This window comes from Lissotriton helveticus, chromosome 11 (genome assembly GCF_964261635.1).
Source record: "Lissotriton helveticus chromosome 11, aLisHel1.1, whole genome shotgun sequence".
NCBI classification, from domain to species: domain Eukaryota; kingdom Metazoa; phylum Chordata; class Amphibia; order Caudata; family Salamandridae; genus Lissotriton; species Lissotriton helveticus.
In genome coordinates, this window is record NC_136072.1 from 1,128,366,371 (window position 1) to 1,128,388,568 (window position 22,198).

At 45.1% G+C, this 22,198-nt stretch overlaps 1 protein-coding gene across 2 annotated transcripts in view; it reads left to right on the forward strand.

Annotated features, from left to right (window-relative positions):
- PI4KA (phosphatidylinositol 4-kinase alpha) overlaps positions 1–22,198 on the forward strand; it is a 517,988-nt gene that overhangs the window by 338,364 nt on the left and 157,426 nt on the right. For both annotated transcript variants that reach the window (XM_078667865.1, XM_078667866.1), the window contains exons 26-28: positions 2,545–2,626; positions 3,232–3,315; positions 11,442–11,531. In XM_078667865.1, coding sequence (XP_078523991.1) covers positions 2,545–2,626; positions 3,232–3,315; positions 11,442–11,531 — 256 coding nt within the window. The remainder of the gene's footprint in view (positions 1–2,544; positions 2,627–3,231; positions 3,316–11,441; positions 11,532–22,198) is intronic.

Sequence of the window (22,198 nt, forward strand, 5' to 3'; positions counted from 1 at the left end):
CCCAATACTAGGCGGCGATCTATGCACAGATATGAATATCAGCAGCCCTACATGCCAAGAACAGATGCATACTGGTAAGTAGCATATTCCTTCTACTTACCAGCCCTGCAATCCCTCAGATTATACCTGCGGTTTTAGGTGACTTTGAATAATTTCAGTTTACTGTGCTTTTGGCTTATACCTTGGTGCCTCAGGTGTTCACAAAAGTGATGGCGACGGTTGCTGTCCACCTTGGTATGTTGCAAATAGTTGCTGCTTGGTTGCTGAAGGCAGGCTCACCACAGTCAATCATAAGCCATCTCCACACGATGGATTCACTCCTGACATTGTTGGGATTTCACCATAAATGAGCCAAAATCTCACGTGAGCCCCAAGCAAAGATTTAATTCTATGGGTAAATTTTCGACACTGACATTCATAGCCTTTCCTCTGCCACATTGAGTCAGATACATTTATGATATGATCCTGATATTTTGGGATCAGTTCTGGGTCTCGGTGAGTATGGGTCTGAGGTTTCTTGGTCTCCTTGCCTCGTGCAAACTTCTCATCTTCAATGCCAGCTGGCACCTGCTCGCCCTATAGTAGAACCTCAGATCTGAATGGCCCTGCTTCAGGGCTGCATCTCCAACTCCTCCCAGGTTCACAGGGGATGATTTGGAACAAGCAGACTTCAACTGCTGCAGACCACTCTTTCTACCTCATCCAGAGTTTATGATAGTGATGGACATGTTGCTGAGTTGGGGGGCTGTTAGGTAAAGGTGGAGATAGCAGACACCATAAAGTGACTTCAGTACGCAGAGGTGGTGCTTACATGCAACTGCTCCATCACTTCCTGGGCAGTTTGAATTCAAGGCTGGGCCACACTGCACAATCTACAGGCTCCTGATTCATTGCTAAAGATTTATCGGAATCCAGTCTTCCGCTAAATGTGAGGAATCTATTGTTATATGGAGTATCCATCAGAAAGAGCATTACCAAAGGTAACTTGTTCACTTATATGGAGAGAAAACAGAACACTTGTAAATTCGGCAGAGTAAAGTTGTTTTGAACTTCTATTGGTTTTACAGTGTCTTTTCAGTGAAAGAAAAAAATAACTTTTCTGGTCATGCACTTGAAAGCACCTTTTTTGAGCCAGCATCTCCTAGTTCACAAATTCACAAAAAGGTTGTGTGTGATCCGCATGTGTTTCATTTTACTTTCAAAACAGCTTATATTTGTATGGTGGTAATAGGACAAATTAAGCATTAATTAAAGATGAATACAAAAAATGTAGTTCCTTCATATCTTGTCCACAATCCTTTGGGTCTGCTCATACCCAGGATAGTTGTCCCAGTTGTGTTTCATAGATTCAGGATATGGGGTCAAAGAAAAAAGTTGTGTGGGCTAAGGGTGGGTAGAAATTAGGTGCTGCTTTCTTATCAGCAACCCAGGTCCTATTCACTCCCTCACGCCTTGCCTTCTCCACCATCACACTATCACTGACCTATATTGAGAGGGTGCTACACAGACCACATAACTCAATGGAAAACAGTCTTGAGAGCAGGAGACTGCTCGTCGAGAGTAAAGGCTTTTTGTGATCATTTTGTTGTGTGGTCGTACTCTGGATCCATCCTTCTTGAGAATGGAGACTGCCAACCTTCCAGATGCTGCTTTACAGTGCAGCTAAGCTTAATGTGTTATATAATTAATCCAATTTTATTTGTGTCATAATTTGTAAACCTTAGGCTTATTACTTCTTAAATATCAAAGACAAATGATTAGATAAAAATGTAAAAGCCATGAATTATGCACAGCTGCTTTTGACAAATTTCATCTGTATATCTGTCTTTTTTGTAACCTATATAAGTGCAGTCTAATTCTTTATTTTTGACAGTAAGTCATATATATGGTACCTGTTATGGTCAAGAAGGAGATACCTAGATCAAATTGAAGTCACAAGGCTTGCATAACATAATCACTTTGGCTCTGCACTATTGTGGTCACATGTAGCCTGGTCGTTGACAGACTGTAGAAGAGCATACTGTAGCTGCATATTCAGTGCCATCATTTGACACACATCATATCACTGTAACACCCTTCCGCAGGTCTTTACCAAGACTGTTTGTCTCTTCCACTAAAACATGCATGAAAAATCTTAAACCTTCTTTGAAACACCGTCTAGCTAACCAATGCTTCTAGAAAATGCTACAAGTTCAAAGGTGGGTACCAGTTTGAAGTTCAGATGCGCCCGGCCCCTCAAAATGTTGAATGCTTTCCCCATACACATCTTCACAGAGGAAGTCATCCAGTCAGGAGAAAGAAACTAAAAACATATGCATTCTTACCAAAATGTCCTTGTGTTTGTTTTCTGCAAGGAAGCACCTAAACCACACTTGCTGGATTCAACACTCTTGCTATACCAGCCTGCGGCTTTGTGCACAATTTGTTGACTTTATATATTTTGTCCATCTAGTTTCATTGCATTCATTTGTCAGTAGTTTCCCAAAGGACCTCATAACTCACATCATGCACTTGACCTTTGGTTTCTGTGTTTCTTTTCTTTAGGTTCCCCCATTTGCTCTGGAGTGGGACTGTGCTGAAGACTATGTTGGACATCCTTCAGACACTCTCGCTGTCTCTCAGTGCAGTAAGTGTCTTGCTGTCAAAGATGATTGTTTATTACTGTCTCTTGGGTTGTCCAGCGTGTTCTGTTGTCTCCAAGTTCCAGAAACATACTTTAATTTAGGACTCTCACAGTCCCTGGGCAGTTCCTGATGGAAGTGTATGCTTCTTGAATGCTGATGTTCATCGTGCTAAGTGCTACTTTGCAGTCTAGTATTGTTTTTTCCTGACACTTTGCCGGAAATCGATTAGGAGTTTTTAAGTAGATTTGCCTGGCATTCCACTACTGTGGCAAGTAGCTGTGGCCTCTTTTTTTTCTTAATGTCACAACAGTTGTTATTTACCATCAGTGTAAACTGTATGTCATCAGTCATTTGGCGATGAGCAGGTGCAGTATATTTATATTACACTGTTCATTAGGGTTTAATAAGGTGGTTTAGATTGCGGATGCAGCACTTGGTGTTGGATAAATCTGCACAAGGTCATCGGGCTGTAACAGTTTTTTGTCTTTGTATTGATCTGTGCTCCTATACACTGGGAATGTACTTTTTCTTCTGTGAGACATTTTGTCCGCACGCATGTGTGCAAAGTACATTAGACTCTTCTGATGTGTTGTGTTTTTTATTGTAGGACATACACAAGGACCAGCCATACTATGACATTCCGGATGCCCCATATCGAATCACTGTCCCCGATACCTACGAAGCCAGAGAGGTAGGTCTGTCTGCTCATTGTCTTTTCAATTTATCTATTACCCTAATAATAGATCGCCACCGATTGGTCCGCAGCTTATATTGTAAAAAATTAATTTTCTTAATGATTGTCTGCAAAAACTAGCTGCTAAAGAAAACAACTATTTGCATTAGCCTGACAAAAATGTTGTCAAACATGAATATTACTGTTAATTTGATTCAGTATTATACATTGCAGACCAGCTGTCTGACAAGATTTGAATGCGCAAATGTACTACTGACCCTTTACCCATCTGTGGGCATCACAACTACCTGCTTTCCAACAGTGTCAAGTTAGCCTTCACAGGTCAAATATCTGACCGTAAAGTGGGATTCACGTATCGGAGTGGGTATTTTCCAGAGTGCACTATGCAGAAGAGCACAGTATAACTGGTTCTCATTGACAGACTCATCTATACATTCTAAACTGGTTGGGATGGATGATCCAGCAGGAATGAGAGTTCACGCATGAAAGATACAGAAAGTTTGAGAACTCTTTTAAAGCAGGGGCTGACCAAAGCAAGCATATTCCCTGGCATTATTGATGAAATAGTTGCATGCTAAATAGGATTCCCTGAGGGAGACCTAGCCAAAATCCTTGTTCAAGAATGGCAACGCCTCCAAGTAGACACATTCTATATGTTCAATGTGGCTGGTGTCCAAGGACGATTCTTAAGGGCTTTCAAAAAGCAATACCTGCAGCGGTCAAGTATGAAGTTAAATACTTGTTTCCGGAACTATTTTATTTGAAGTTAAAGAATAGATGAGATGATCTTGTCATTGGTGTTATGGGTTTAGTACAGCTTATGGGCTCCTGGTTAAAGTAAAACTAGGGAGATATTTAATAAAGGTATTCAGAAAGCAACATTTCGAAACTTGTTTCCAAAAAAAGTACATTGACAAATCGTTTGAAAAAAACTACCATGAGAATAAAGCTGTATTTAACCCTTTTGATGCCTTATCTAGCACCTCTTAGCCTTTTTAGAGCCCCTGGAGAAACTGTGGGTGCACAGAAATCTGTAGTGCATCAAGTGTACAGTGTAGGGCAGGGATTTGAGTGTGTGCTGCCAGTGTCTTCAGCACACTCGAAGTTAGTTGAATTTATAGAACATAGAACTGAGGAAGGGAAGAAGCCACAGTTCCCTTGTAGTTTGCCCATGTCATATTCCTACCAACACTTCTGAATTCAATCTTTTTCCTAGCTCCCCATTTCTTATGGCTCTTTGCTGGTTTTAGACTTTTGAAATTGTTTGTTTACCACACACGTGTGTACAAATTATGGATCAACTCCAGGGGTATCAACCTTTTCTGTTATAAGAGATACTTATGTTTAATGAAAATCCTACTGAGATACTAGTACTATTAATATGAGAATAGTGACCTCATCAGACGAGATGGCCACCCCATGCAAGATCACCAGCAGTGACCTCCTCAGTACATTTATTTATTTGAAGTGTTTTACAAAGCGCGAACATGACCCATACGGGTATCAGAGCGTTGTGCAAAGTGGCGTAAGTGTAATGATGAATAAAGAGAAAAAGCATGAGTACAGCAACAAAATGGAACAAATGTGATAACTTAACCACTAGGTCAAAGAGGGGCACACATAAGGTCTAAGGGGGCCACGGGGAGTCAGCCAATCTAGTGGGACCTGTAAATGTTCAGCAGAGCAATAGGTCAAAAGGACACCTGAGAAGAAACATAATACAATTTGAACAAACAGTATACAAGAGTATCAAAATAGGAGAAAGAAGTAGATTGAGATGGTAACAGGGCTAAAGGTCATTCAGGAGTAGCCATTTGACATTTTTTTTGAAAGAGGCATTAGATGGGTTGCATCTGATCGTGGGAGGAAGAGCTTTCCATATTCTTGGAGCAAGACCAGAGTAAGTAAGATTGTAAGCACTCTTCTTCTTGAATTTGGGAGGTTTCAATAGTGGGGAGTTAGAGCTTCGGAAGTGCTGACTCGAGCCAGATAGCTCAGGCTTTTTTTCCAGGTAAACGGGGGTGTTGTAATGGATAGCTTTGTGTGTCAGACAAGCTATCTTAAACCGGATCCTAGCTTCAATGGTCAGCCAGTTTAGTTGAGTTAGGTCTGGCATAATGTGGTCATGTTTTCTGGATCCTGTGATGAGTGTGGCCAAAGAGTTCAGAGTGGCTCTAAGCGGATCCAAAATAGCTTTAGGTAGCCTAGCAAGGGTCACCAACCCATATTCCAAGTGTGAGATAACTAGGTATTGTACTACTGGCTGGATGTCCTCAGGTGGAATGAATGGCTTGATTTTCCAAAGGGTGTTGAGCTGAAGATTGGCTCCCCTAATAGTTGCACTGATGTGCTCCTGCCTGCAGATTTAGGTATTTGTCCAAGGTTATACCTAAAGATTTAGCAGAGGAAACAACATGAGTGGTGCAGTTAAGAGCAGTAAGTTGTATGAGCCAGAAAAGAATAGGTGCAGAGTGATTGCAGTGTGTGGGGGGGGGGGGGGGGGCATCCGAAGGAATTCTGTTTTGAGAGTATTTAACAATAGATGGTTATGAATTAGCCTTTTTTTTAGTTTTTAGGAGTGCATCATTTAGAGTTTTATGTCATCTGGAGAGGAGATTTTCAAATACAGTTGAATGTTATCAGCATACGTATGCTAATGAATGTTAGAGCGGTTCAGAATATCAGAGAGCGGGTCCATGAAAAGGTTGAAAAGTGTGGGCGAAAGTGCGGAGCCTCCTATAGGGACGGGTTGCAAGGGATTGGTTAACTTTGAATCTTTGGGTGCAGTTCTGTAAGAAAGAGGCAAACCAATTTATTACAGCATCTGATATTCCCATCCTATATTGAAGAAGAGTAATCAGGTTTTCATGTTTGGTGGTGTCAAATGCTGAGGACAAGTCAAGCCAGTTTGAATGGTTGCTTCTCTCATGGGTAGTAGCAGTAACAACACCTCTTAAGCATAACTTGTAAATGATATCCCTTGAGAAAAAAGGTATAACACTTATCCTAAAACATTTGTTTTTCAAAGCCAGATACGCACTTCTCCCAGCTTTACTCTTATGCTAAAGCTTCAAAACCTTCTGCAGTACGCCAAACTGGTGGCAATGGCACGGCAACTGTGGCCTGCATTCCCAGATGCCCCGGGGCACTCCCTCACTCTGGTCACCATGATTGCTATGGCAGGGGGGGGGGAGAAAGTGTGTTAGCCACCTCTACAGAGCATAGAGGGACGACAAAAAGAACGGCCCTCTACACATAGAAGATAAATGCAGCAGGTGTGTCCACAGGAGGTCACGACGCGAGACTCTGGAAAAAAAACACGAGAGTGTGCGGAAGGTGGCGGTGAGCAATCGCTTTAAGCAGATCCAGTAGAACATAATACATATGACGTACCTCTCGCCCAAGAGGCTGCACTCCATTGATGGCGCCAGGGACCCTCACTGCCCCAGATGGCGCTACGACATGACAGATTTCCTGCATATGGTATGGACATGCCCGAAGATCCAGACGTACTGGGGGGAGGTTATTGGGGATCTGACCCGAATTACGGGATGGACTATGGAACTCGAGCCGCCTGCCTGCCTGTTTACTGGGTTTGATTCCTAAGGACCGGAAATGTAAGATCAGCAGGCGGTTCCTGGTCCTGGGTCTAGTCATAGCCAAGAAGCGTATTGCGATCCACTGGTTGTCGCAACAGGGACCACTACTGGCATAATTGGGGTGGATTTGCGGCAATGAGCCCTGGCAGAGGAGGGGCATATAAGAAATACCAGGAGGGATCCAAAGCTACCCGAGGTGTTACTGGCATGGGGAGTAATGATGCAGAAGATAGGGGGAACAAGCCTCCCAAGTGTCTATAGACAGTGCCATGGAACCGTCCTCCAGTGAGGGGAGGGCCCCAGGACAAGAGAGAGAGAGACGCAAGGTGAGCCCGCATGAATACTAAGTTACATGTGTCTTGAGTTGCACAAACCTGGTGGTCGGGGTTGAGAGGGGCGGGTTTTTTTTCCCGATAGTTGGGTAAGTTTTGGGGTGGAACATCTCATGAGACGGCTAACCGAAGAGAACGCTGAGGGGGGGTGAGGGGGTTTTTCAACGATGGCGAATGTAGTCATTATTGATGACGTATATTCTTATAGTGTAATTTTTCGCCTCGGCTGAGGTGGACGAAATGTAACCATGTTGTTGTGAATGTGCACTGCCGATTTGGAGAAAACCCAATAAAGAAATAAAAAAATAAAAAAAATCTTCAAAACCTTTCAGTGTGTGTAGGTAAAGTCGGAGAGTTGGGTTCTGTTTCTGAAGTTGAACATAGCATGATATATTAAATCTTATTGTTTTCGCATAATTGTAGAAAGCTGGCTTTTTGTGTAGTGTACCAAAATAAGGTCTATTATTTAAAAAGTCCAAAAAACCCTTATTGGCTTACAGGGCCTATTAAATACCCTGTAATACTCTCTTTTTTGATAGTATGGGCGAGCAGTGTAGGCTTATCAGATGATAGTGTTAACTATTTTTTATACACAAAGAGTTCATAAATGAGACACATAGGCAAGAAGAACCTCGAGACCAATTTAGAAAAATACCTACAATTTTATAGAATTTTAGACACCCAGATCTTTGTATTCGGTAAGTACTTTAGACGTTATTAAATTTTCAATAGAAAATGACAGCTGTCAGCCTTGAACACTGTAATATTACCATATGGGATAAACATTCACTGCAAAGGGTCAGTTGCAATCGACTTACAGGACTGTTCTTCTGGACTTAAGGTAAGTAGGGGTAAGAAAGAGGCTGGGGAACCAGTCCGGCTGAACCCAAAGTGAGGCTCCACTCTTGAGGGTCGCTGGGGCACAGAGGACACTGTCGGTTTCCGTGGACTAGTGTTGTGGGGCTCGGGTGCGTAGGTATTTTGTCCGGGCGGGTTGCGCTGTCAGTGGCTCTCACTCTGTATCAGAGACCTGGTGAAGGGGGACAGAACAGAGCAGCAGGCCACATCGGTGCTGGCCTTTAGGATCCTGATGTCTCTCGTCGGTAGGTCGGGGTTGGTGGTGTACGGACTGAACATGCAACAGGCCTTGGTGGCGGCAACCGCTCCTGTACCCAGGGTATTGGTGCAGAGTGGCTCCTGGATGTCCTGGCATCTCCAAACTCGGTGCAGAGACGGTTCTGACCTCCTGGAGCACAAAGACCTTTTGCTGGGATTCTGCTCCCTCAGTAGGCAGAACGCTGGACCTGGCAGCTACAGTCGGTGCCTGCTGGTGCTGGAAAGTGGCTTCTCCACTCCAAGGGAGATCTTTTCTGGCTGTTAAGATGCTAGATGGTCTGCCAAGGGGTTTGGAATGGTATCCAGTTCTTTGTGAATTTGGCCTTGGCGATTGGTGCAGTACAAGCAGGCTGTTAGGGTTTGGCGCCAATGTTTGATGTATGTCCTCTGTTATCGCTCTATCTGTCCTTCTTCCTCGGTTCCTAAAAGTTGAAGTCTTGCCTTGATCTGCTTTCCTGGTTTCAGGGGTCCATCTTAATTCTAAATGTTGGGGTGTTAAGGAGCGTGAAGGCTAGTAGCCAACTGGCTACTTACCCTTGGGGTCCCTACACCCCTTATATGACGACTTCCTGTGGGGAGTGGGCATAACCCTGACCCAGAGTTTCTAATTCCACCCAAATCAAGATGTTAGAACCCTCTTTCTGTGTTCACTTGAGGCAGCCCACCTTAGAGGTGTAACTAGCTTGAAAGTGAACATGCCACTTGACTAGCTAATTTTCCTGCCTATCCTGGTGCCAAATGGGGCTCAGGGCAGGGGGTGGCATCTCCCAGGGCTGGGGAAAGCCGGGGTCGCATATCAAAGGCGGCAGAGGCTTTGAAGCCTCTGGCCTAGGAATGCAGATTGACTAGCCAACCTGCTGGAGGAGGTGATAACACCTCCTGCCAGAACAGGCATTGTTTCTGATCTCCTGAGGGCATGGGCTCTCACCTATAGGGGGTCAGAAACGCATCAGGGGTGGCAGGCTGGAAGGATCCAGTCAGTCAGCACTCTCGAAGACTAGTAAGATATCAAGGGGCACCTCTTGGTGCATGTCCTAATAATTCTAGTACTGGCATTAGTACAGATTTATTAAGACAAGGTGTTTGATACCTAACAGCAGTATTTTCAGTGAAGCTATCATGTAGCTGGGGAACTCGTAATGACCAGTGCCCAGTACATATACTTAAGATGGCTTCCCTGTTCGCTTGTACCATCCAGTAATGGAACTAGACAGCAAAGGGGCGTATCTTCTCATGCAGATATGACCTCACATCTAATATAATGCACCCTGCCTTAGGGCTACAATGCCTGCTGTAGGGGTGATTTACATATATGCCTTTGGCATGTCACACAGTTAGTGTGTCATGTCATGTTTTCACTTATGGTTTGCACCATAACACAGTCTGTAATAGCAGCCTGAATGCAATTTGTATGTGAGTCCCTTAGGCTGGCATAAGACATGCTGCAGCCCTTAGGGACCCTCTATAGTACCCATGCTGAGGTACCAGGAGTTTCATTGACCAGAGACTTACAGGGTGCTCAAGTCCATGCTATTTGGGTTACAATTACACTTAACTTGTTTTAGGGAAAGAGCACATACATTGAGGTCTGGTTAGCAGGCCTCAGTGCTCTGTCAGAGTTGAAAACCAGCATCTAGTAGTCATGGGGATAAAAAGTGGGGGGGATAACTGCAAAGCAATTCCAGTTTCCTACTGTCTGAACAATAGATGCTTCCTTTCAGTGTTGTGTTCCAGATTAGTTGCATGCCACATGTGCCACCATGATGTCTCTGCAACGCATTAATAGTCGGCTTAATACAAGTGAGTTTAGTGCGCTCAATTCAATGTTTTCCGCCCAAAAGGGTAACAGACACTCGCCTGCTTTCTCCTTGACTGTTAAAGCTTCCTGAGTGCTACAAATCGTAATGTGCTTTTCTTTTGGGAAATGTAATATATCAATTTTCACACCTCCTTCCAAGCAGTTTGAAATATTGCACCCAGTTTTAGCCAGGCTCTGTCACCTAAATTAAGCCTGGTATTTTATTCGTGGGAAACCAGTCCCTGAAGTGTGCTTCTGTTTTGTATTGCATTTTTTCAATGAATAGAGAAAATGTGCAGAGAGGATGTGTAAAGGATTTGTTAATCTGTGATGTAGACTTTATTCCTGCATAGTTCACTTATGTAAACCCTTCAAGTTGCTAATATGTATTAGATCGTAGCAAGATATGGAAAGTTTTCAGTCTATACATAGTTTATTTTATAAGTATTTATTTTCTGATTTTAGAAGTATTTATTTTCTGATTTTATAATTATTTATTTTCTGTGGTGAACAGAGGTTATATCAAACGTTACTTAGGAACTTAGTAGTTGATGGTAAATGCTTGAAAGAAATTATATTATGTTATGCTAATTGTGCGGTTTTGTAGAGCACTTATTCATTTAAGAACACCAATTAGTGGTGAGCAATTTTCTTTGAAAACAGAGATAACATGAGATTCATTATAGGTATGTCCTGTTCGTTTTCAAAATGGGTCTTTATTCATGGGCTTCCTTTGAATGGTTTGTGTGGGGGTAGCTCTGATATTAATAAGCGGGTTGCTTCACAGACATGGAACACAAACTATAAAGGAAGTACCTCCACTTCTTTGGATCCAAATAAATGAGAAGAGATGAGACTGAGCATAATGCCTGCTAAGTCCATATACCAAATGTTTATTTTGCTGCAGTCTTGGGACCCTAATGTTGCCTATGTGATATTTCAGACCCGAGAATTCAAATTCTACACATGTAGATGGTGGCAATGAATGTGATGCCTTCATTGCAGAAATATGTTCTCTATGGTGTGAATACTCTTTAATAGTCTAGCTACAGTATTCTTTGATCTCTGCAAATGCTGGATGAGATTCATCTACATCCCAGGCACCTAGAGTTGGCAAAGTCCAGGCTTTGAACGAGACATTAAAGACCTTGTACGCCACACCTTCAAAAATGCTACCAGTACAGTAGATGGAGGATATAATTGTATTGTTGTGATATTCTGGATAGGTGTGGATAGTAAATGTGAATAATAACAGATCCATTATTGTGTTTCTTGCAGAGCATTGTGAAGGATTTTGCGGCACGCTGTGGAATGATTTTGCAGGAAGCAATGAAGTGGGCTCCGTCTGTCACCAAATCTCACCTCCAGGTACCTACTTGTGTTAGTGGAGCATTCTGTGCTATATTGGAACCAGTTAATGGTACCCCCGCAGGTGACCTTCAGGCGTCCTCTTAATTGTTCAGCATTGGGATTTAGATTGATATGCCTTTCATGTTCTAACAGGAAGGGTAAATTGAGAAGGGGTAACTGTATGAAAGATACCAACACTGAGGAACTCTGGTTAAGATAAGGAATCTTTCCCTTCTACATTATTATATCTTTCATATAGTTAAAAAAAAATTGTTTATTGAACATTACATTTTAGTCATCACAACCATTGTTATGCATACAGTTCAATCTTGTAATATCAGGAGAAGTGATCAATCAATCATAGCAGTCAAGCAATCAACTTTTCTGGACATGACCATTTCCACATTTGGGGAAATATATATATGTACAAGTCCCCATGATATGTATTCCAACCCCCCCCCCAACCAGACATTTTTTTTTTTAATATATATTTTTATTAATTATAACACAAGAATAGAAATACAGATATCAGGCATCATTTGGCGGAACATATCATAACATTGAACAGGAAGAACAGTCTAAGGATACACAACAGTTATAGGCATCTGAAAAACATCGATACAAATTGGAGCTGAGATAAAGCAACACGGTACAGATAGCCTTGGGCAAACATAATCGGATCCTGTCCGTCCAGAATACTGAATATGAGACTTCAACCCTAGACACCCAGATATGAGGATGAAATGATCAAGAGAACATGCCACATTTCTTGTGAAGAAGGGAAAAGGGAAACAGAAAGGTCATAGAACAAAATAAAGGAAAAATAAGAACCCCCCCCTCAGCCCCCCACCCTGCACCCCTGCGGATGGCTACGACCTAACCCCACTAGCAGCGTGCCTGTCGCCCTCTAAACTAACCCCAGGGAAGGGAAAAGATGGAGGAGGAGAAGAATCGTAAAAAGCAAATACACCCCCGGTCTCCCGTACCCCCCCCCGCCAGAAGCCATCACCCCGAGATAGAATCAAACCGACATAAAGCAAATTTACAAACCAATCAGGGGGGTATAGCAAGGCACCACCCAACTCCCTTCACGTTATAGGTACAATCCCGACATTAAGTCAAGCTATTTCACCGAACCCAAGCCCTCAAGATCATCCCTGGCCAGTACGGTACTTCATAAAAGTCTTTTCCAGTTGAACCACCATCTCAATCGAAAATGCAGGACGATCGTCAAAGTTCACTTCGGTGTTGCAGGATCGGCAAATGGAGAGAAAGTCACGAGTTCCACAAAACGAGCGAAGGAAAGTGTCCAGAGAGGTCACGTCTGTCCAACAGTCACTGAGGGATTTGTAACAGCACAGAAGATTGTCCATAGCTGAATGAAGCGGCAGCAGGATCGAGCAGGGAACGCTAGCGACAAACACGGGTTCACCGACTGTGAATTGAGAATCGGAAAAGCACAGTAAATCCAGGTTATGTCCGGGGACCTCGAACTCAGATGTACATTGCATCGCTGGAATCGCAGGCGGGTGAGAGCTTAATGGAGAGTCAGAGACCGGTCCCAGGATACCGTCAACTTGCACGCTCAGTGTCCGGAATACGACCGTGAACTGTGAATGGAGCGCCTCAATGGCGGCCATGACGGCCTGTAGCGATGGCGTACCTTCCGTCCGCCCCATCTCCTCTTGCGAAGAGGCAGAGCTGGATTCGTACCCCGGAGGCCGGCTTCTCCGGGGCAACAGGCCACGCAAATCCAGTGATCACAGTGGGCGCTCCCCGTCTTGTAAGATCGACACCGTCGCCGATAGCGAGGGCCCCGGCCCATCCACCCCGGGAGGTCAGCAGGGTCTCCGGGCGTCGGACCCCCAGACACGGCAGCCGGCGCGATCCGCTTTTGTGTTCACGGTGTAGACCGGTCACAATGCCACCATCTGAAAACCAACAGGTTACGAGACACTTGGGGGGACCGGACTCCGTCCAGGTCCAGCGGCCGTTGTTGATCAACTCCAACCCGGATAGTCTAGAAATCGAGGCCCCGGCTTCCACACAATGGTAGGCCGAGAATGGAAACACGGCGTATCTTCGGAGTCCGATGAGATAAAAACCTCGGGATTACACCTTTAGAAGCAGCAATACTTCATGAACCCGGGAGTCTGGTGCGAATGCAGGATTAAGAACAGGATATACGAGCTGCTGGCGGAGGTCGGCGGAGCCGGGAGCTTATGCGGCCATCTTGGCAGCTGGCGTAGCTCCTCCCGCACCAGACATTTTTTATCCCATTTTTTGGGACATCCTTGAGATTTAGAGAGTTCTTTTTCAGCAATCATGCACTTATTGAGTTCAGACGCCCAGGTCGTTTTTGTTGGCCTCTCCCTTCTCTCCATTTCATCACTATTGCTCTCTTAACAAGTGTGTACCCCAGAGTAGCCAGTTGATGTTCTGCCTCCGTGGGATCGGTCTCGTCACAGATATTTAAAAGTCCCAGTGGTGGAGTGAGGTTGACCTCTTTGACCAGTGCCTCCTGCATATGTGTTGTTGCCCCCTTCCATATGGGTCGTATGAACGGGCATTCCCATAATGTGTGGTAGAAAGACGCCTCCTGGTGACATCCCCTCAGACAAAATGCGTCCTGCCTTTGTCCCATTTTCGTTAGCGTGACCCCGATGTGGTAGGTTCTATGTAAGATTTTCATTTGGATCAGTTGAAAGCTGTGCAGGGAAAGGGAGCCACCTCCCTTGGTGACATTAGCGCCATCTGCCAGTCCTCATCATCAATGTCCCCTATGTCCGCTTTCCACCAACTACGTAAAGCTTGGAAGGGGTCAGGTAGGTTATTGCAAAGTTTGCAGTATGTTAATGATATAGCTTTATCTGGAATTGCTTCCGAGAGCAGCCAGTCCTCCAGTGGGGAAGATTCCGGAAGGGTCCTCATATCTGGGAGTGCCGTTATTAAGGCATGGGGAATCTGCAGATACCGAAATGTCTCCCCTTTAGTTAACTTACATGTTCGAGGCATGTGGGCTGCTGAATTCATATCTGTGCATAGATCGCCGCCTAGTGTTGGGTCCGGAAGATTGCACCTTGTTGTCCTGGAAGAGTCTTCGAAGTATGACGAGATAGGTGACTCCTCCCCTGGACTACAGTGCCCATGGGCATCTTCTCCATCCTCAGATTGTTTTTTTCCACCATTGGGTTCGGATGCTATTCCTATACTCCAACTTCGGAATCAAAACTAAACTTTTCTAGAGGCTAAAAGGCCTCTGACTTCGACGGTATTGTTCTCGCTCGGTACTTCTTGACTCGATCAAGCTTTCCATCTTGACCCGGTCGTCGACGCGGGCCGTTGGGCCTTTTAGCCGCCACGTGGGCCTGCTGTCGATGGAAAGAAGACCGTTCAAAAGGTGCCCACAATGCCACTCTTAGTTCCCGCATACTGACAAACACACAGTATGCAACAAGTGCCCATCACCAGACCACAAGGAAGAAACCTGCTCAGCCTGTGCCCAATTCCGTTCGGAAAAAAAAACATCCGGATTCGACGGGCCGCTAGGCAAGAGATGCAGCGACAGGCACCGGAACCAGACAACATCTTTGAGGATGAACAAGAACTTCCAGAAGAGGAAGATTCAGATCTAGAGATCGTCACCGTCGAGAACCACTCTGACTCCGATGACGAAATCCCACCGGGGCAAACCGTGAGTACATTGCCCCGACACCTATTACCCCGTTACAGAAGGCTCCGATCGAGGCATCGCCTAAAAGCCTTAGCCAAGATCCAAAACATCATTCAGCAGCCCCCCTGTCCGGCTCAGCTCCGAAAACAAAGTTTAAGCCTTCAGAGACCCCAGGTCCAAGTATCGTTATCCCAAAGAAGGTTCTAGAACCCAAAAAGGTCCTCGACCCGAAGGGCGTCGAACCAAAGAAGGCCGTACAGCCTAAGAGCGTCGACCCGAAGAAGGCCATCGAGCCAAAGGGCGCCCAACCAAAGAAGGCCGTCGAGCCAAAGTAGGGCACCGACCCGAAGAAGGCCGTCGACCCAAAGAAGGCCGCTGCGCCGAAGGTCGTCGAACCGAAGAAGGTCGCCGACACAGAGGGCGTCGTACCGAAGCCTGTGGCACAGCCGAAGAAGGTTATCGAGCCAAACAAAGGCACCGAACCAAAGACAAGTGCTCCTAAAAAACCAGTCGATCCGCAATCAGTCGTCGACCCGGACAAAGAGGCCAAGCCGAGAAAAAGCAATAAGGCACCTAAAGTCGTCGAACCAAAAAAGGTTGTCGACCCGAAGGCAACGGTCGATCCAAATAAGACTAAGCCAAAGAAGTCAAAGACACAACCACGGACAGTGGAAGAAGAACTCTTCCATCCAGATCTTTCAGAGGATCAGGCTAAAATATATATAAACCCTGAGACTGGTAAAGTCACAATCCTACACAGGAAGAAGAGGCCATTGGACACGGACTCTCATTCCCCCATTCCTCTAAAGAAGAAGGACTTTGGGACTTCTCCCTCTAGACCCTTCATTCCTTTCTATCCCACTATGCTTACTACGCCTTTTGCTCCTTACTCTCCTGCGCACTCTGGGGACAATGAGGGCAACACAGGGGAAGATCCTCAATATGATTATAACTATCCAGAGGATCCTAACCCCCAAAATGAACCAGGGCAGAGCCGACTGATCCATATGACACGCATCCCATCCCTGACACCTCCTCATACCCAACAAAGCCGTCACCTACTGACGTCACCATTGTCTTCAACCAGGTAATAGATAGGGCAGCGCAGTACCACAACGAAGACATGCACAATGACCCAATAGACGAAGACTTTTTATTTGACACATTCCCTACTTCTGAGAAAAATGTCAGAACACTTCCTATGTTGAAAGGGGTATTAAAATACGCACCAGATATATTTAAAGATACAGCCAGGGCACGCGTAATCAATCCCAGGATTGAAAAGAAATATAGAGCGGCCCCTACAGACGCTACTTATATCAGAGGTCAGTTACCATTAGATTCACTAGTAGCGGCTAATGCACGCAAAAGGGCCAACTCACAGACAACAGGAGAAGCTCCACCTCCTGATAAGGAGTCCAAAATACTAGAGACCTCGGGTAAAAGGGTAGCATCACAAGCCTCCAATTCATGGAGAATTGCAAATACACAAGCTCTACTAGCTCGTTACGACAGAGCACACTATGACCAGCTTGAAAGTTTAATGCTATACCTGCCTGAGCCTTTCAAAGCCCAAGCTAATGACCTCATACAGGAGGGAAAATGTATTACAAACGCCTCCATTAAATGTGCGCTTGACGCAGCTGACACTGCAGCCAGGTCCATTAACACTAGCGTCTTACTACGAAGACATGCATGGCTACGTATTTCTGGCTTTAAGAACGAGGTACAATCCACCATTCTTAACCAACCAGTCCATCAAGACTTCCTTTTCGGCCCTGCAGTCGACACCATTTTAGACAAAATGAAAAAGGATACAGAAACGGTAAAATCAATGGGTGCATTGCAGTTTCAACAAGACAGAGGTTCCTTTCGACGCTCATCATACAGAGCAGCAACACGGGGCAATACTTCAAAAACCTCATCTACATACAAAAGCAGCACCCTAGGTTCCTTTAACAAGAACTCCAACAGAGAAGGTTATAGGGGCAACAATAATAAGGGAAGAGGACGCGGAGGCAATAACCCCAGAGCCTCCAATGCTGCAAAACAGTGACTTCGTCACACTACCTCCAGACCATCTAAAACCGGTCGGAGGCAGGATCCAACAATTCCTACCAGTCTGGAACGCAATTACCACAGACAGGTGGGTGAGACAAATTATCCAGTATGGTTATTGCCTAGAACTCACTTCTACTCCACCAAACATACCACCCAGACACCACCCTATGTCCAAAGAACACATCACCCTGCTACAATAAGAGGTACCACCCAGACACCACCCTATGTCCAAAGAACACATCACCCTGCTACAACAAGAGGTGAAATGCATGCTGGAAAAAAAGGGCCATAGACCCAGTCCCTTTCCAACACCAAGGGACAGGAGTATACTCACTATACTAACTTATTCCCAAGAAGGAAGGTTCCCTCAGACCAATATTGGACCTCAGACCCCTAAATCAATACATACTGTCGGAGCACTTCCATATGATCACACTACAGCAAGTGCTCCCGTTGCTCCAGCAAGGAGACTTCCTAGCAACATTGGATCTCAAGGATGCGTATTTTCACATACCCATCCATCCAACTCACAGAAAATATCTCGGGTTCACAATAGAAGGTCAACACTACTAATTCAAAGTTCTCCCCTTCGGGGTAACCACGGCTCCAAGAGTGTTTACAAAATGCTTAACGACATTAGCTGCACATCTCAGGAGGCAACACATCCACGTGTTTCCATACCTAGGCGATTGGCTAATACAAGCAAAATCGTACGAACAGTGTGCAAGAGACACGTCTCAAACACTTCAGCTGCTACACAGCCTAGGTTTTTCGATAAACTACACAAAATCGCATCTACAACCATCCCACACACAACAATACCTGGGAGCTACTATAGATACCTCAGTGGCAAAGGCATATCCAAACTCAGCGAGGATAGCCAGCATGCAGATGCTCATTTGCAAATTTCTGCCACAACACTCCTTGCCAGCTCGAGTCTTCATGCAGCTCATAGGCATGATGTCCTCCTGCATATTCATTGTCCCCCATGCCCGACTTCAAATGCGTCCATTGCAAGAATGCCTAGCACGGCAGTGGAACCAAGCTCAAGGACAACTAAAAGACCTAGTGTTGGTAGACAGTCGCGCTTACAACTCTCTGCAGTGGTGGAACACACAAAACCCTTCCAAGGGGCGACTGTTCCAAGATCAAGTTCCACAACTAGTACTAACAGCGGACGCATCACTAACAGGTTGGGGAGCCCACCTACTTCAATACACAGTACAAGGGCTCTGGACACTCAAACAAAAGAACCTGCATATCAACCAACTAGAGTTGCTAGCAATATTCCTAGCCCTTAAAGCATTCCAAAAATACTTGTACAACAAGACTGTGTTGATCCGGACGGACAACATGACAGCCATGTACTATATCCAGAAACAGGGAGGAACACACTCTCCACAGCTGTCCCACTTGGCACAGAGCATATGGAAGTGGGCAATTCCAAAAGACATCTTTCTCCTGGCAGAACACCTCCCAGGGAAAGACAATCAAATAGCGGATCTGCTCATCAGACACAGCCAACAACTACACAAATGGGAGATTCACCCCCAAGTTCTCCAGCCAGTCTTCAAACAGTGGGGGCACCCAGAGATAGACCTGTTTGCCACAAACGAAAACTCAAAATGCCGGTACACATCCGTTGTCACAGGGCAATGCGATATGGATGAACTGGTCAGGCAGATTTGCGTACGCTTTTTCCCCAGCACCACTGATTCCGCTGGTGGCACGCAAACTGCGGCAACAGTCACTCACACTCATCCTAGTTGCTCCCACATGGGAGAGACAGCCATGGTACACAACGTTCCTGGAGCTTTCAGTAGTTCCTCATCAAAGGCTGCGCCTCGCACCCCATCTTCTAACTCAGAACCATGGAGAAATCAGACACCCAGATCCCAATCAGATGAACCTAGCGATCTGGCTCCTGAAGTCTCAGAATTTGGATGCCTTAACTTGCCTCCAGACTGCATGAACATCATTAAGGAGGCAAGACGACCAACTACTAGAGCATGCTATGCAGCTAAATGGAAGAGATTTGTTATTTACTGCAACAATAACCAAATCAACCCATTAGATACTACCATACTGAATATTATATGTTACCTACTGCATCTTCAAAGATGCAACCTAGCATACTCTTCGATAAGACTACACCTCGCTGCTATAGCAGCATACCTTCAAAACAGGCAACACCTTTCACTGTTTAGAGTACCAGCAATCAAGGCTTTTATGGAGGGTCTTAAAAGAGTTATTCCTTCAAGGCACCCACCTTCCCCAGTCTGGAACCTAAATATAGTACTTACCAGACTTATGGGAGCTCCTTTCGAACCTCTACACTCATGCGAATTGCAATTTCTAACATGGAAGGTGGCATTCTTGATTGCCATTACCTCACTCAGGCGAGTTAGCGAGCTACAAGCACTAACAATTCAAGAACCCTTCATGCAAATACATGCTAACAAGGTAGTTCTTAGAACAAACCCTAAGTTTATGCCAAAGGTCATATCCACTTTGCATATTAATCAATCAATAGAACTGCCAGTGTTCTTCCAAAATCCACAGTCAGTAGCTGAAAGAGCCCTACACACACTCGATGTAAAGAGAGCTCTGCTTTATTATGTGGACAGAACAAAATAATTTAGAAAAACAAAGCAATTATTTGTTGCTTTTTCACCACAACATAAGGGGAATCCCATATCAAAGTCAGGAATATCCAGTTGGATTGTTAAATGCATTCAGATATGTTATCAAAAGGCTAAACGCACTTTAACTGTCACCCCAAGATCACACTCCTCGCGTAAAATTGGGGCATTCATGGCTTTCCTAGGAAATATTCCTCTTAAAGACATATGTAGAGCAGCCACATGGACTACCATACACACTTTCATAAAACACTACTGTGTAGACGTGCAAGCAAAGCAGCAAGCTGCTGTAGGCCAGGCTGTCCTCAAAACTCTCTTTCAAACTGCTGCAGCTGGCACAGGTAACCACCGCTAGAGGAGATACTGCTGTACAGTCTATGCACAGATATGAATTCAGCAGCCCACATGCCTCGAACGGAATATGCTACGTACCAGTATGCATCTGTTCTTGGCATGTAGGGCTGCTGACATTCACATCGCCCACCCTCCTCCCCGGTGCATGTTGCAGCTGCAGCATTATCTTTTGCAAGGCCATCTCTTACTTTACTATCTCCATCTCTGCCACAATGGCGAAAAACAATCTGAGGATGGAGAAGATGCCCATGCGCACTGTAGTCCAGGGGAGGAGTCACCTATCTCGTGATACTTCGAAGACTCTTCCAGGAAAGTAAGGTGCAATCATCCGGACCCAACACTAGGCGGCGATCTATGCACAGATATGAATGTCAGCAGCCCTACATGCCAAGAACAGATGCATACTGGTAAGTAGCATATTCCTTCTCTTGTAGTGCCCGGATAGTGAATATTTTGCCCTTTTGGACGATATCATTAATATTTTAACATTCTTTGAATACTTCCTGTCACTGAAAGTTTGTGCCTTATGCCAGGAAATATTTAAAGAACAAAAATGTATGAAAGATGGTGGTGTTGAAGAGCTGTGAATATAGGCATGTCTCCACACTTAATGGGCCACTGTAGAGAACAAACTTTGTACTCACTCTGTCTCCCTTTTTCTTCCTCTCAGCCTGACATTCTCCTTTCTCACTCTTTCATCTCTTTTCCTTTCTCCACTTGGTCGGTCTCTCTTGTTTACCCTGTGTCTTCTGATGTCTCACTCTTTTTTCTCTCTACTTTAGTGTGCTGTTAGGCTGGGTTTCACTGTTGATTTTGTAAGGTGCCTCTGTTATGTTTGATATGATAGATCTACCCACACTGCTACAATGCACACCGCGGCAGAAGCAACCTCTCGCTTGCTTTCCAGTGACGTGGCTCTTTCTTGCTTTTCATGACGTTAATCTCACATATAAATTATTTTAGAATCTTTACCTATCTGTAGGATTATAGAAGGCAGGTTTGCTCCATCCTATTACAGCTGTTACATATGGCCCTCCTCTTTTAGATGTTTAAGATGCTTCAACTCCTGTGTTGTGCTCACGTGCTGTTCTTGTGCAACCAGTACTGGTATCCTCAGCAGCTGAGTGTTCAAACAGTGTGAGCATAATAGGTATCCTATACTAACAATATCACTACAAAACTTAACTAACCAAACTGTAGATCTGAATCTAACCTTAGCCACAAACCTAGCTGTGAACCTAGCACCAAGCTTAACTCTTGCCCCAAACCTAGCTCTGAACCTACTTCTAGCATCTAGCACTAAGCATAAATATAGCCCTGAACCTAGCTCTGAACCCAAATATGGAAGTTAACCCAACCCTGATGTGATGGTGGGTGTGCTGCAGGCCGGAAACGCAGGCAAGGAGGCCGAATATAGTGGGCTATGCTGTTAGATTTATCACAGAAGGCAGAAAGTAAAGTCACAGCAGAAAAAATAAGTTCCAGGGGTTGATGCCGGTGTCCGCTCCGGGTCTTGGGGTCGGGTCCAGGTCTTCAGGAAGTCCGATGACGGCTCCTGTATTGGGAGGATCCACGGAGGGCAGCAAGAGAAGAAAACAAGGGACCGTTAGTCCTATCTTGGGCCTCAAGGCACAAATGTAACTGTCACCGTCACCCGGGCAGTGAGGGGGGGAGGAAAGAGACAGTGAGGGAAGGGAGGTATTGGGGTGGAGGAAAAGCAGGGCGGCAGACAGCAAGGGTGTTGATTCGGGTCGTGTGTGGAAGGGCTTCTTACGCTGTGAGGGTGCTATACAGATATGATACAGTGCAAGGAACGTGGTTCTACGGAGGTGGGGGTTATTTACAGGGTCTTTACAGCGAGCTCCTAGCGAGCACCAAAAAGAAAGTTGTAGGGTACTCACAAGGTCCGCCGCAACTCTCCAGTGAATCGCGGCTGCTCTTCAGCCACCTCCTGA